Source organism: Rattus norvegicus, chromosome 1 (assembly GCF_036323735.1).
Source record: "Rattus norvegicus strain BN/NHsdMcwi chromosome 1, GRCr8, whole genome shotgun sequence".
NCBI classification, from domain to species: domain Eukaryota; kingdom Metazoa; phylum Chordata; class Mammalia; order Rodentia; family Muridae; genus Rattus; species Rattus norvegicus.
The window spans coordinates 191,553,656-191,568,221 of NC_086019.1; the positions used below are offsets into that span (position 1 = coordinate 191,553,656).

At 43.5% G+C, this 14,566-nt stretch overlaps 1 protein-coding gene across 7 annotated transcripts in view; it reads left to right on the forward strand.

Moving 5' to 3' along the window:
• The first annotated feature begins 387 nt into the window (after positions 1-387).
• Positions 388-14,566, forward strand: part of Srcap (Snf2-related CREBBP activator protein) — a 53,054-nt gene continuing 38,875 nt past the window's right edge. For 3 of the 7 annotated variants that reach the window (XM_039101211.2, XM_039101210.2, XM_063267796.1), the window contains exons 1-8: positions 555-693; positions 2,447-2,522; positions 4,169-4,431; positions 7,454-7,705; positions 9,549-9,734; positions 10,187-10,327; positions 13,639-13,861; positions 13,977-14,251. In XM_039101211.2, the coding sequence (XP_038957139.1) occupies positions 4,378-4,431; positions 7,454-7,705; positions 9,549-9,734; positions 10,187-10,327; positions 13,639-13,861; positions 13,977-14,251 (1,131 nt within the window). In that variant the 5' untranslated portion in view covers positions 555-693; positions 2,447-2,522; positions 4,169-4,377. Of the gene's footprint in view, positions 694-795; positions 984-2,446; positions 2,523-4,168; positions 4,432-7,453; positions 7,706-9,548; positions 9,735-10,186; positions 10,328-13,638; positions 13,862-13,976; positions 14,252-14,566 lie in introns of those variants that run through there. The other 4 variants (XM_017590233.3, XM_063267792.1, NM_001426934.1 and 1 more) reach the window with 3 other exon arrangements.

The window sequence follows — 14,566 nt, forward strand, 5'->3', positions numbered from 1 at the left end:
CTACATTGTGAGACATGGCCTTTCAAAAACAAACAAAAAAAGTAACTGCTTTGGGAATCAGGAGATCTAGGCTCTACTATTCATTTGTTTCATTTCACTCGGTGATCTGCAAAAATAAAAACTTCCAAATCCGTGTGAAACAAGTAGCCCTGAAAAAAAACCAAAAAACAAAACCTTCCTAAACCCAAAGGGCGGTCCCAGCGGGCAGCTGCAATGTAGCAGGAGTGTCAGACCCATTGAAGCATGCTGGGCCAGCATGGAGCCATGGAGCGAACTACAACTCCCAACTTGCTTTGCGCCCCACTGTCCTACGCTAGCACGCGAGCCTACCCGCCCCTCCAGCCTCCAGTTACTGTGTATCGCGAGAAGACGGGCCGCTCTGGCGGTAGCGATAACGAGCCTTGGTGGTGGTGGTAGTGGTGGTGGTAGTGGCGGTGGCGGCCGAGACGGCGGCGGCCATTTTGGTGAGGCCTCGGGAGCAGCGGCGGCGGCGGGGTCGCTGAGAGTAGCGTCTCCTTTTTCTTCAGCTCACTGATCTCACCTTCGTGGCGTGACTAGAAGCGGTGGGAGCACTGGAGTGGCTCTTGTTGCGGCCCTTAGGGGAATTTAAAGCAGTGAAGGCGGTGACCAAGAGGGGGCCCTCCCCCCTCCTCGGCGGGAGGGGGGGTGGTGAGCACGCCCCCGAGGACGCAGGTAAGGAGAGGGAGACAAGATGGCGGAGGCTCCACAGTTTCCCCTCCCCTGACGGGTGACTGCGCGCGCATCTACGAGCGCCTCTTCCCACCTTCCCGGGGTGCTGCGCGCGCACCGTCAGCGGGGCCCTGGGGCCTGGTGAGCAAGGTTGCCTGCGCGCGCCCATAGAGACGTCGTGGGGGGTGGGGGGGGTCAAGCGAAGTGGCACCTGGTGTCGGAGCGTCTCCTTGCCCTCCTGCCCTTCTGCGCACGCGTGCGTGAGCGAGCAAACCCCGAGAGGACGGACCCAGGTGCGCTTTGCCCGCCCACCAACCTGCCTCCCCTCAGGGGAGAGGAAGAGGAAAGGGAGCATGAGACGAATAGTCCGGGCGCATGCCCACCATAATCCATTTAGGAGACCGAGACTTTGCGCACGAACTCTTCCTTCCTGAGCCTTTTGCGGTCTGTTGATGTGTGGGCGCTGACGGACGCGGACTTCTGAGTCCTGTGACCCAGTCTATGGGATAGGGTTCTGGCGGGAACCCCCCCACCCTCAGGCCGTGCGCGCTGCCGGCTCACCCCGCCTCCAGCCGCGCACGCGCCAGCCCCTCCCCCAGCCTGGCGCGCACGTTGGGTGGGGTGGGCGACCGTGAGGGGGCGGGGCTGCTGTCTTAGTTGTAAAAACTTGGCAGAGGTCAAGGGTCATGTTGGGTCAGTCTACTGAGGGGTATTGGGAGATCATTAGGAATGCTGGAGTCAATAGTTGAGGCCCCATGGATTTGGATTTCCTCCAATCCTCGGAATGTTCTGGAGGGTGAATCAAGGCAGCACAGCACCTAGATAAGGAGTTAACTGGACTTAAGCTTCTGGGCCTTGAATACTTTAACCCTGCTTGTTTCCGGCTGTTGGGTCTCGTTGGAGCCTACTTCACTTATGCCCGCTTAAAAAGCGCTTTCTTTAAAGTTCTTTGGCTCTTTCGTCTTGCTCGTTCTGTATCCAAAGGGTCCAACTATTTGCTTTTTGTTTTTTTTGGGAACTCCACTCTCATTTCTGTTAAGTTCTCACTGAAAAGGCAAAGAAGCTGTCAGGCATCCAGGAGGCTTTGGCAACTTCTAGATAAGTCCTTCAGTTGTCTGTCGGAGCTTTAAGTGCTTTTAGCTTTTACAGTTTTGTTTTTTTTTGTTGTTGCCTTATTTCTTCTCTGCTCTTATTCAGCCAGAATGTATAACCTTGTGAAATTCTCCATACAAAACACAATTTGCTTTTGTTGCCACAACATGTATATACACTGCATGCATGCTTGGTGTCCTAACAGGCCAGAAGAATAAATTGGGTCCACTGGAACTGGAGTTTTAGCAGTTATGAACTGCAATTGTGGGTGCTTGCAATGAAACCCAGGACCTCTGCAAGAGCAATAAATACTCTTTTTTTTTTTTTCTTTTTTTTTTCTTTTTTTCGGAGCTGGGGACCAAACCCAGGGCCTTGCGCTTGCTAGGCAAGCGGTCTACCACTGAGCTAAATCCCCAACCCCAGCAATAATACTATTAAATCACTGAAGCATTTCTTCACACCCACCTCCAGGGCCTCACTGTGCTACAACCTAGCCCAGTTTACTGTCTTATTTTTCTGAAGCCTGAGCTTTTCCTATTACTATTATATGAAATGACTTTGGGTGTATTTTAAAGTCCAATAAAGCTGGTGTAAGTAACCTTAAATGGGTATTGATTGAGAAATGTGGGTTCTATCCTCATTGCTGCTTCCTCTCCTGTTTTAGGTGTGATTGCCTTCTTTACAGCACGGCACCGTGGAAGTGCAGACTTTCACAGGGGGTGTGGTCTCTGCTCACACAGGTGAGCTCACCTTCAGATACAATTTTGTATGCTGATGTTAAGTGGGAGTAAAACTGTATGAAATAATGAGAGAATAGGTTTCAAGTGGTTATTTGCATGTGTTTTCTGTGGAGGATTTGGTGATAATGGTACAATGGAACTGGGGCTGAAAAAGGGAAGGTGTTACTTTAGCACTGCCAGGGAGAGCACTGAGTATTATATTTTTCTGTGGTCTGTTTCTTTCTTTCTTTCTTTTTTTTTTTGGTTTGGTTTGGTTTGGTTTTTGGTTTTGCTTGGTTGTTTTCTTTTTTCCTTTTTTGTTGTTGTTTTCCCAAGTCAGAGTTTCTCTGTGTGACCCTTCATGTTCTAAAACTTTATTTGTAGATCAGGCTGGCCTTCAACTCAAATTTTTGTCTCTGCCTCCCAGTGCTAGGATTAAAGGCCTCTGCCACCAACCTGGCTTCTTCAGTGTTTTGAAATAAGCTATCTGGATTTAAGTTCTCCTACTGTTATCTTTCTTCTTTGTTTTCTTTTCTATTTTTCTTAAGACAACCTCACATAATTTAACTGGCCTCAGCCTGTATAGCTGAGAATAATCTTAAGTGGTTTTGATCCTCTTGCCTCAAGTGTACTATCATGACACAATTCTCTGTGGTTCTAGGCACGAAATCTCAGGCTCTGAGGGTACTAGTCAAGTATCCTACCAAGTGAGCTTTGTCCTCAGCTCTATGCTTCTCCCTGTTCCTTCTCTGTTTTCCTTTTTAAGAGAGGGGATCTCAGTCTCTAGCCTAAGCTGACTTTGAATTCATAGCAGTGATTCTGCCTTAGCCCCCTAAAAGCTTGGGATTATAGGTATGAACCACCACCCCTGACATATTTCTTCGTTTTTGTTTGTTGTTGTTGTTGCTGTGAGGGGTTTTTTGTTTGTTTTTTGGGTTTTGTTTGTTTGTTTGTTTGTTTGTTGGAGATAGGGCTTAGTTCTGTAGCCCTGGCTGTCCCGGAACTTTTTCTATAGACCAGGCTGGCCATTTGAACTCACAGAAGTCCACCTGCCTCTTGTCTCCTGAGTGCTGGGGTTAAAGACATATACCACAACTGCCTAGCATATTTCTTCTTTTGAAATGAGATCTTATGAGTTTGAGGCTGTCTCTAATGCCTATGTTCAAACAATTGTCCCCCAGCGTCCCATCAGCTGTGAAATATAGGCATATATAAAATGTCTGTCCTACCACCTTTGGTTAAGCAAGTACTTCCAGGTATTTATACATAGTAAATATCCAAGAAACATAGGAATAAGTAGCATCTTGAGAGTCTCTTGGTCAATGTATAACCAAAGATGACCTTGACCTTCTGGTCTTCCTTTACTTCCCAAGCTTTCAGATTGAAGGAGTTTTCCACCCTGCTGGCTTTAGGTAGGGTTGAGAATTGAACCCATGTTTCATGGGTGTTAGAACCAGCTGAGCTACCTTCTTATCCTGAAAACAGTTAACCCCAGCACTTTGGAAACTGAGGCAGGAGGATAGTAAGTCCCAGGTCATTCTGGATAGTAGACTAAGACCCTATCTGTCTCAAAAACAATTGTTTTAATAGCCTTTAATTTCTACTTGTTTTTTCTTTTCTTGTTTTTGTTTGTTTGTTTTGTCTTGTTTTGTTTTATCCAACTGTAGGTACTCCAGAGGCTGGTGGACCTGAGCGGAGGCTGGGACGCCCTGGTGGGCCCCGGGCCCTGGAAGGCAGGTCCCGGTGGCTGGTGGCCCAGAATGAGGCCAGCTCCCAGCATGCCCTGCAGCCGGACACCAGCCACTCGGCCTGCAGCAACGGTGGTAATAACCCAGTCATTCTTCAGGCATCCAGCAAGGAGCCTGGGAGTGGGACCATGCAGAGCAGCCCCTCCCCTGCTCATCCTCAGCTCCCAATCCTACAGACACAGGTTTGAAAGTGGGAAAGGATCCTTTGATTATTTTCTGTGAACTCACTCATGGCTTTGAGATAGAAGTGGTGTTGCAGGCCTGAATACCCACACAAATAGCTGAGTTTGAACTCTCTCAAATAGATAGGGGTATAATATATGTGAAGCCTAAATTTTTCTTTTTTAATTTGGTTTTCTAAGACAAGAGTTTTTCCATCTATTGTCTTGGAACTTGCTCTGTAGAACAAGGTGGTCTTGAACTCAGATCCATTTGTCTCTGACTTCCAAGTGCTGTGATCAAAGGCTTGGTTTTGTGCCTGGCTTCAGATACTTATTTCTACTTTACATAATAATAATAATGTTGACTTCCAAGAGTACAGATCTTGAGAGGTGTGCTAGTACATGCTTTAATTAAAGCACTCAGAGGCAGAGACAGGCAGATCTCTGAGATCAAGGCCAGTAAAGACTACATAGTGAGACCCTGTCTTAGAAAAAAAAAGAAACATGGGCTGGCGAGATAGCTCAGCAGTTAAGAGTACTGACTGCACTTCAGAGGTCCTGAGTTCAATTCCCAGAAACCACTTGGTGGCTCACAACCATCCCTAATGGGATCTGATGCCCTCTTCTAGTGTGTCTGAAGAGAGCAACAGTGTATTCACATACATAAAATAAATAGATAAATCTTCAAAAAATTATTAAAAAAAAAAAAAGATAGGTCTTTCTTACCATAAGGAGGTCTTTCTTACCATAAGGTGGTGGCACATGCCTTTAATCCCAGAACTCAGGCAAAGGCAGTTCAAGGCCAGCTTGGACTACAGAGCAAGTTCTAGGACAGCCAAGGCTACCCAGAGAAACACTGTCTCAAAATAATGAAAAACTAAAAATGAGAGGTCTAGGCTAGGCTGTAAATGGAAATTCTAAGACTATAGGCTTTGAGAATAGTTTAACTTCATTTGGAATTGAAACAGGTTAAGCATTTATTGAGGCATTGTTTCTTTCCTCATACCAAGGGAATGTGAAGTGGTGGGGGCCATTGGGAGGGGGGATGTTTTTAAAATTAATTAGATCTTCATTTGCATTTAATAAAACATGGCTTCTTGTGGGACTGGGGTATACCTTAGTTGGTACAGTGCTTTTTGTGCACAAGGCTCAGGATTGGGCCTTAGTCTGATTCCCAGTACTGTATGTATATATTGTGGCACAGAATGGTAATTCCAGTACTTTGGTGAGGCAGGAAGTTTTGAGGTCAGCTGGGTGGTGAAGCACACCTTTAATCCCAGCACTTTGGAAGCAGAGAGAAGTCAGACTCTAAGTTTGAGGCTAGCCTAGTCTACAGAGCAATTTTAGGATAGCCGGGACTACACAGAGAAACCTTGTCTTGAAAAAAGGGGAAAAAAAAAATGCCAACAGCAAAAGAAGTTGAGGCCATTCTTAGCTATATAAAGAATTTCCAGCCTCACCTGCGCTGCATGTGACCCCGTTTCAAAATGGAGGTGGGGATTGGGAGATTTTTTTTTTTTTCATGTATTCCAGCCTCCTGAATATTGGGATTATATACCTGTACCACCATAGATAGCTAGTTCAATTGATAGTTTGTTCATTTGCTGTTTGTTATACTGGCCTTTGAGGTTAAGTCCTCGTGCATGCTGAAGTAAACTCTTTTAGCATTGAGCCATATCCTTTTGAGCTTTCAAATATGTTGCTGGGAGTTGAGTGCAGGGCTTTGCATGATCCAGGTAAGTAAGCACTCTGCATTGCATTTTCCAATAGATTTGATACTTCACGGTTTTGTTTTGTTTTTTAGCTAATTGGACATTTTGATACATAGTTTTTAGCATTTAGTTGTGTTAGGAATTTGAGGCTTCTGTATTGTACTGGATTCCATGAGTGAGTACATATTTCAGTGGGACATTGTTTTCCAATATTGCTTTTATAGTTGATACTTAATAATGTGTGGGTGTCTGAGAAGAATGTTTTATTCCATCTCTATATCACAACTGAAGAAGTTTAGGGGCTTTTTCCCCTGGTATTTATGTTAACTCAAATTGATTAGATGAATCTACCATTTTTCCTCTTTCTGTGAGTAAAATCAAGGTCCTAAAAGGACTATTAAATTTGAAATCATAGCATGCTTTTGATCATAACTCTCCTGAGGCAGAGACATGTGCATCTCTGTAAGTACATAGACTATCTCAGGGACAAAAAGATCAAAAGAATTGTGTGTTGTAGTATCCTAAAACAAACAAGTCTCCTTTAGAGAGCTATACCTCATCACTGTGGTAGAAGTCTTTTAGGTAGTTGTATGTATCAGCATGTTAGTCTTGCACGTCAAAAGTCTACCACAAATTTGCCTCTACCATTTTAATTTGTTAAAAAAAAAAAAAAACTTCCCAAGCCTGGTGTAGTGGCACTAGCCTGTTAATCCAGCACTTGAAAGATGAGTTAAAAATCCCAGGCCAGAAGAGCTTGAAGGGGCTCGAGACCCCATATGTACAACAATGCCAAGCAACCAGAGCTTCCAGGGACTAAGCCACTACCTAAAGACTATACATGGACTGACCGTGGACTCTGACCTCATAGGTAGCAATGAATATCCTAGTAAGAGCACCAGTGGAAGGGGAAGCCCTGAGTCCTGCTAAGACTGAACCCCCAGTGAATGTGATTGTTGGGGGAAGGGCGGCAATGGGGGAAGGATGGGGAGGGGAACACCCATAAAGAAGGGGAGGGGGAGGGATCAGGGGGATGTTTGCCTGGAAACCGGGAAAGGGAATAACACTCGAAATGTAAATAAGAAATACTCAAGTTAATAAAAAAAAAAAAAAAATCCCAGGCCAGATGCAGTGAGGTTTTGTCTTCAACTGTAGCATCCTCCCTTTGACACGCACCAAAAAGAAGAAAGAAGACAGCAAAGTGTTTGGGTTGATAAAAATGGGAGTGATATCTTATTCTGCGTTTTTTGTTGTAAAATAGAATATAAAAATGTATTTAAAACATTTAGCACAATGCTTAGCATCCTTTTTCTCCATATTTTCCTTTTTTCTAGATGGTGTCGGACGGCATGACAGGCAGCAATCCTGTGTCCCCTGCCTCATCTAGTTCTCCAGCTTCTAGTGGGGCAGGTGGCATCTCCCCACAACACATAGCTCAAGATTCCTCACTGGATGGACCGCCAGGCCCGCAAGATGGTACCACAGTTCCTCTGGAGGGGTTCAGCTTATCCCATGCTGCTGACCCAATCAACAGGGGCCCAAAGTGGGAGAAGAGCCATGCAGAAATTGCAGAGCAAGCCAAACATGTATGTATTGGGAAGGCCCATGAAGATTTGTGGGAGTTGGCTTAAATTCCAGGAGATCCAGTTCCCTCTGCTTGCCTTCATGAATATCAGGCATTCAAGTGGTATGCAAACATGCATGGAGGCACACACCCATACACAAATGAGAGAACAGCATGAGCAGCCTTCCTTCAGCCTAAAGTGAGAGTTTGTGCATGCTAGGCAAGTGTTCCCCTTTTATTAAAAGGTTAATTTGTTATATTTTTGTGTGTATGAGTGTCTTGCCTACATGTATGTATATACCACATCCAACCCTGGTCTTCGTAGTGTTAAGAGAGGGTGTCATATCCTCTGGAACTGGGACTTATGAGCCACTATGTTGGTGTTAAGTATTAAACTAGGACATGTGCTTTAAACTGCTGAGCTGTCATTCTGCTCTAGGCAAGTGTTGTTATTAGAGTTATACCCCAGTTTTCATTTTCTTTGTCAGAATGGGGTGTCTGTTAAAGTAAGTATACTCTCAAACTTCCTCTTGTACTACTCTGGGGATTGAAGTCAGGCCTTTTGCATGTACTAGGCAAATTCTCTACTGTCACCAGATTTAAAGAATTAGGTAGGTGGTGTGGCTCTACCTCTAATTCCAACACTGGGAGATGAAGGAAATGAAGTATGAGATCAAGGCCACCTAACTATGAAATGGTCAGTGTCTTTTTTTTTTTTTTTTTTTTAAGGTAAATGATAATTGAAAAAAATTAGGCCAACTGATGATAGTGTACATTTTAAATCCCTCGAGGCCAGCCTGGACTCCAGAGTGACTTCCAGGACAGCCAAGGCTACATGGAAAAACCCTGTCTTGAAACTGAAAAATAGATAACATGTATAAAGGAGCTAACCGAGGTAGTTCACACCTGTGTGGAGTACAGAGTCTGAGTCAACCTAGACCTCAGAGTGAGCTAGACACTATCTCAAAAAATGAAAAAAGCCAAAAATAAATAAATAAATAACAAAACAAATCTAAATAAAGAAGGCATTAGACACTGAAGTACTTTATAGGATGTTATGGTATTTTTTTTTTTTTTTTTCCGGAGCTGAGGACCGAACCCAGGGCCTTGTGCTTGCTAGGCAAGTGCTCTACCACTGAGCTAAATCCCCAACCCCGTTATGGTATTAAAATGTATTGTTTTCCCATTTATATCTAGCCTATAGCCTGTGAAATTTTAAATTAGATTGAAATCGTATTTCTAAGAAATAGATTTCTACATTGCTAAGAACCCTTCAGAAGTTAGGAAAGAATTAGGCACTCCTTTTGAAGTAAGTTTTCCTGAGGCTCATCTTTGTTCAGGGTTTCTAGAGATTGTGTGAACCGAAAGAGTATGAAACCATGGCCTGAGTTTTTATACCTGTTTCACTTGTGTGCACTTTCACATGGAAGGCAGTTGTCAACATTTCATTACTTCTTTGGGTATTTGGTTTTTTTTGTTTTTTGTTGTTTTTTTTTTTTTTTTTTGAGACAGGGTGTTAGTATGTAGCTCTGATTGGTTTGAAAGTTGCTGTGTGGAACAAATTAGTCTGGAACTCAGAGTTCTGCCTGCCTTTGCCCTCCAGGACTAGGGATTAAAGACATGTGCTACCATGCTCAGGTTTCTAGACATTTTTGATTCCCAGTTCTTTCTTAGCTATATAATTTCAGGAAAATCATTTAATTTCCTAGATATCTCCCCATACCACTCCCAATAGAATCTTTTACCTTTTAGGAGTGATATGAGCATAAAACACCGAGCCCATTCAATGGTCAGGATTCCAGACATGGCAGTGAGATGGCTTGTATGTGTAGGAACTCTTGATCAATGTCATTACCCCACATTAGGAAGCTGAAATTGAAACTCGGATTGCTGAACTTCGGAAGGAAGGATTCTGGTCATTGAAAAGGCTACCTAAAGTGCCAGAGCCTCCCCGCCCTAAAGGGCACTGGGACTATCTATGTGAAGAGATGCAGTGGCTCTCTGCTGACTTCGCTCAGGAGCGCAGATGGAAACGAGGTGTGGCCCGCAAGGTATGTCCTGTTTGCTGTAATGTATGTATGTTTTCAGGTGTTTTTGAAACCTTAATGATTAGCTGTGAGGTGGTGGTGCATACCTTTTTTCTTTTTTTCTTTTTTTTTTTTTTCTTTTTTTCGGAGCTGGGGACTGAACCCAGGGCCTTACTGAGCTAAATCCCCACCCCGGTGGTGCATACCTTTAATCCTAGCAGTAAAAAGGCAGACAGGAGTGAATCTCTTGCGTTTGAGGACAGCATGGTCTACAGAGTTTTAGGGTAGACAGGACCACACTGAGAAACCCTGTCTTGCACACAACACCCCCAAATAAAGCCCATGAATTAATATACCCCTTTTGGTGGTTTTTGCATTTGAGGTAAGCCTTTTCTTGCCCTTGATTACGTTTGTGTTTATTGTGGATAGGGATATTTAGCTTTGAACGTTTTCATTCTGGGTCATTATTTCTATAGGTAGTACGTATGGTGATTCGGCACCACGAAGAGCAGCGACAAAAGGAGGAACGAGCTCGGAGAGAAGAACAGGCCAAGCTGCGCCGAATTGCTTCTACCATGGCCAAGGATGTTAGGCAGTTCTGGAGCAATGTAGAGAAGGTAAGTAGTGAGGCTGACAGAAAGGAGATGGCCCTGAACTAGCTTAGAGGGAGGTATATTAGTAGGCCTTACCAAAACTCACTGAGGAACACTGCAGTTCTAGCTCTTTATGACATTTCCCTATGTACTGGACCTTTCTACCACTGAGTGTCACAAGGGAGAAGGACTTTGGCTTCCCTTTCCTACCTACTCCGTTAAAAGACCCAATAGTCTGGGTTTTTTTTGTTTGTTTGTTTGGTTTTTTTTTTTTTTTTTTTGGTTCTTTTTTTCGGAGCTGGGGACCGAACCCAGGGCCTTTCGCTTCCTAGGCAAGCGCTCTACCACTGAGCTAAATCCCCAACCCCCCCAATAGTCTGTTTTATAGTGGCATATCCATTGTATATTTAGGGGTGAATAGGACTCCTTGACTCCTAGACCATACTTTTGCAGGGTGTATATTAGCATGTTTCCTGTTTACTTAATTATCCCTCCTGCCCATATGTTAAATTGTAATTATCTCTGAATCCTTTCCTCTCCCTTATTGTGCTTGTGTGGTTGGTTCTGGGACTCCCTGTGGGCATCTAATCTGGAGATGTTCAAGTCCAGGACTTAAAATGTATGTAATATATGAACATCTAATTAAAAGAGTTTCAAATAGTTTCAAATTGTTTTATTATACAAATTGTGGTGGAAAAACTATTATGTAAGTCATTGTCATACTATATTGTTTGAGATAGGGGTATTCTGTATTTCATAGGTTTTCTTATTATTTTAGTTTTGAGACAGTCTATAATGTAACTCATGTTATCCTCAAATTTGCCATGTAGCTAAGGATACTTTGAACTCCTGATACTCCCACCTTTTAAGGGCCCTTTGTTGTTGTTGTTGCTGCTGCTGTTCAATTTTGCAACAGGGATCTCAAAATTAGCTTCAAAATCACTGTGTAGCAGGGCTTGGTCCTTTTTCCTCTTTGCTCTCAAGTGCTGGATTATGAGAGTTTAGCAGCATGATAATTGGTCTTGAACTCACTTTTCTTTAGTGAGCATACTTGGCTGCAGTGTTTATTTTGTATTATGTTGAGACAGTCTCTCTGTGCAGCATATGATGTTCTGGAGCCATCTTTAGTTTCCTCCAGAACCATCTTCAGTCTCCTGAGTTCTGAGGCTGTGCCATTTAATACCTAGAATGGAGGGAAGGGGGATTAACATTTGTTTATTATGTGTGTATTTGGTTTTGGGCTGAGGAGACATACCATGTCACACATAGGAGGTCAAAGGACAGTTTGTGGCTGTCTAGTCTGTTTTCTGTTTCTGCTGTGTGAGTCACAAGGATTTAGTTCAGTCAGGCCTTTAGTCTTGATGTTGAGCCATCTTGCTGTTCTTTTTTTGTGCATTTGAGACAAAGTCTTACTATAGTCTAGATCGGCCTGGAATTCATGTAACTCAAGCTGCCCTTGAACTGAGTGTAATCCTGATTCAGCCAGCATGCCTAGGCATTTATTTGTTTGTGAGAGATATAGCTTTGGCTAGCCTAGAACTCCCTGTATGAATCAGGCTGGCTTGAGGTCTACCTACTTCTACCTTTCTAGACTGGATGTTCAATACTATGCCTGGAGGTAAAAAACTTGAAGATTTGTTTGTTTTATGCATGTATGTGTGCTTATAGGAGATTTATGTGCCCTACGTACATATAGATACCCACATACCTACCAGAGCAAGTTGGACCTCTGGGAACTGGAATTATAGGTTATTGTGAATGAACTGATACAAATGTTGGGAACCAAACCTCGGGAAGAGCAACACATGCTCTTAACCTCTGAGCCATCATTCTAGTCCCCAGTTTAAAAAACCTTTACATTCATCATTTTTAAATTATGTGTGTGTCTGTATATGGGTATATGATGTGCACAGGAATGCTGGTGACCTTGGTGGCCAGAGGATGTTGGGTCTCCTGGAGCTGAAGTTACAGGCAGTTGTTAATTGCCTGATGTGAGTGCTGAGAATTAAACTCCTGTCCTCTGTAAGAATAGTAAATGCTCTTAAGCACTGAGACATCTCTCCATCATCCCCATTTTTTAAAAATTTAATTATTTATGTTAGGTGCACATGAGCCACAGCTGATGTGTGAGGATCAGAGGACAATTTGTGGAAGTTGTTGGTTTTCTTTCCCACCCTGTGAGTCCTAGTTGAACTCAGGTTGTTAGCCTTGGCAATCTTTACCTACTAAGCCATTTTGTCAACCTCAAGTTTTTGAGGTTTAGTTTTTGTTGTTGTTTTGGTTTCTTTGGGATAAGGCCTCTCTACATAGCTCTGGCTGTTCTGTAGACCAGGCTGGCCTCAAACACAACAGGGATCTGCCTGCCTTTGCCTCCCCAATGCTGGGATTCAAGGTGTGTGTCACCATGTCCACCTATGGTTTTAGTTTTATTAACCCAGAGCCTCCTGTTGCTAAGTTTGTGCTTTGGTCACTGTCTTTTAACCTCCAAATTTTTTCGAATAATTTTTATTTGAGGTTAGTTCACACACCTGGCCAATCACACATGATTTCTTTCTACTTCTGCCATTCTCCTTATTAGTAGTTAAAGAAGACAACACCACCCTTCCCAAACCCCCACCCAAACCTAGGACTATGCATATGCTAGGCATGTGCTCTCCTACTGACCAACACTGGTAGCCGCACATACTCTTGTTTATAATTTGATTGTTTGGATTATTTTGGTTTTTGAAAACAGGGCTTCTCTCTGTAAACCTGGCTGTCTTGGAACTCACTCTGTAGACCAAACTGGTCCTGAATTAAAGAGGTCTGCCTGCCTCTGCTGATACTAAATGTGTGTGCCACCACTGACTGACTACTTTATTATTAATTTTTTTAAATATTTATTTTTATTTATATGAGTACACTGTAGCTGTCTTCAGACACACCAGAAGAGTACATCAGATCCCATTACAGATGGTTGTGAGCCACCATGTGGTTGCTGGGAATTGAACTCAAGACGTCTGGAAGAGCAGTCAGTGCTCTTTTAAACATCCAAACTAAGCTGGTAGTGTTCTCCAGCTCCTAGATACTTTTATTCAGTTTCTGGCTGTTTTTGTTGTTGTTTTGGGATTGGTGTTTTTTGTTTTTGTTTTGTTGTTGTTGTTGTTGTTGTTTTGTTTTGTTTTGTTTTGTTTTTCAGAAGTACTGTATACATCAGAGGCCCCTTAAAGAGTTTTTATCTTTTTCTGAATGGCCAGGCTAAAGTCTGGCATAACTGTATTATCCCTAAGTAGTTGACTAAGAGTATATAAACAAGTGATTATGTGGGTGACTGATGTCTTTTGTGATTATGGTAGGTGGTACAATTCAAACAACAGTCTCGTCTTGAAGAAAAACGTAAGAAGGCCTTGGACCTGCACCTGGACTTCATTGTAGGGCAAACTGAGAAGTACTCAGACCTTCTGTCTCAGAGCCTTAACCAGCCACTAGCCTCCAGCAAAGCTGGCTCCTCCCCTTGTCTTGGTTCTTCCTCAGCAGCATCCAGTCCTCCACCCCCTGTTTCTCGGCTGGATGATGAAGGTGTGTGTGCTCTTTGGTCCTGTTACTCTTCCCCAAGTGCCCTTTCCAGAGCTGAAAAACCCACCCTGTGGCTTGCAGGGCCCGTGGACTTTGTGACCTTGTTCTCCTGCTATAGATGGGGACTTTCAACCCCAAGAGGAAGAAGAGGAGGATGATGAGGAGACCATAGAGGTTGAAGAACAGCAGGAAGGCAATGATGCAGAGACCCAGAGACGTGAAATTGAACTTCTTCGACACGAAGGAGAACTGCCGCTGGAAGAGCTGCTCCGTTCCCTCCCTCCTCAGCTATTGGGTGGACCTTTTAGCCCCTCTCAAACACCTTCTCATGACAGTGATACCCCTGATGGGCCTGAGGAAAATATTGAAGAGGAGCCTTCTCAGGATTTGGAGGTATAAACAGAAGAGGTATAGGAAGGAAGATTCAGAAGGGAAGTAGCTGGAAAATTTCAGCTCTAAAATCCTGGGCATAGATTGAGCCATGGTTTTAAGAATATGGGTTAAGGACAATTGGGGTTTCATTGCTAGGGAGTTGATCATTTGCAAACCAAATTGAAGCCTGCAACTAGCAAGGGTTCTTATAATATAATGGAAGCATTTATTGTACTTTTAAAATTCCTAGGGGAGGACTGAGGAGAGATAGCTTAGTTGGTACAGTGCTTGAGTTCATACCCCAGTTTGCCACATGAAAAAAAGGCATGTGTAGTG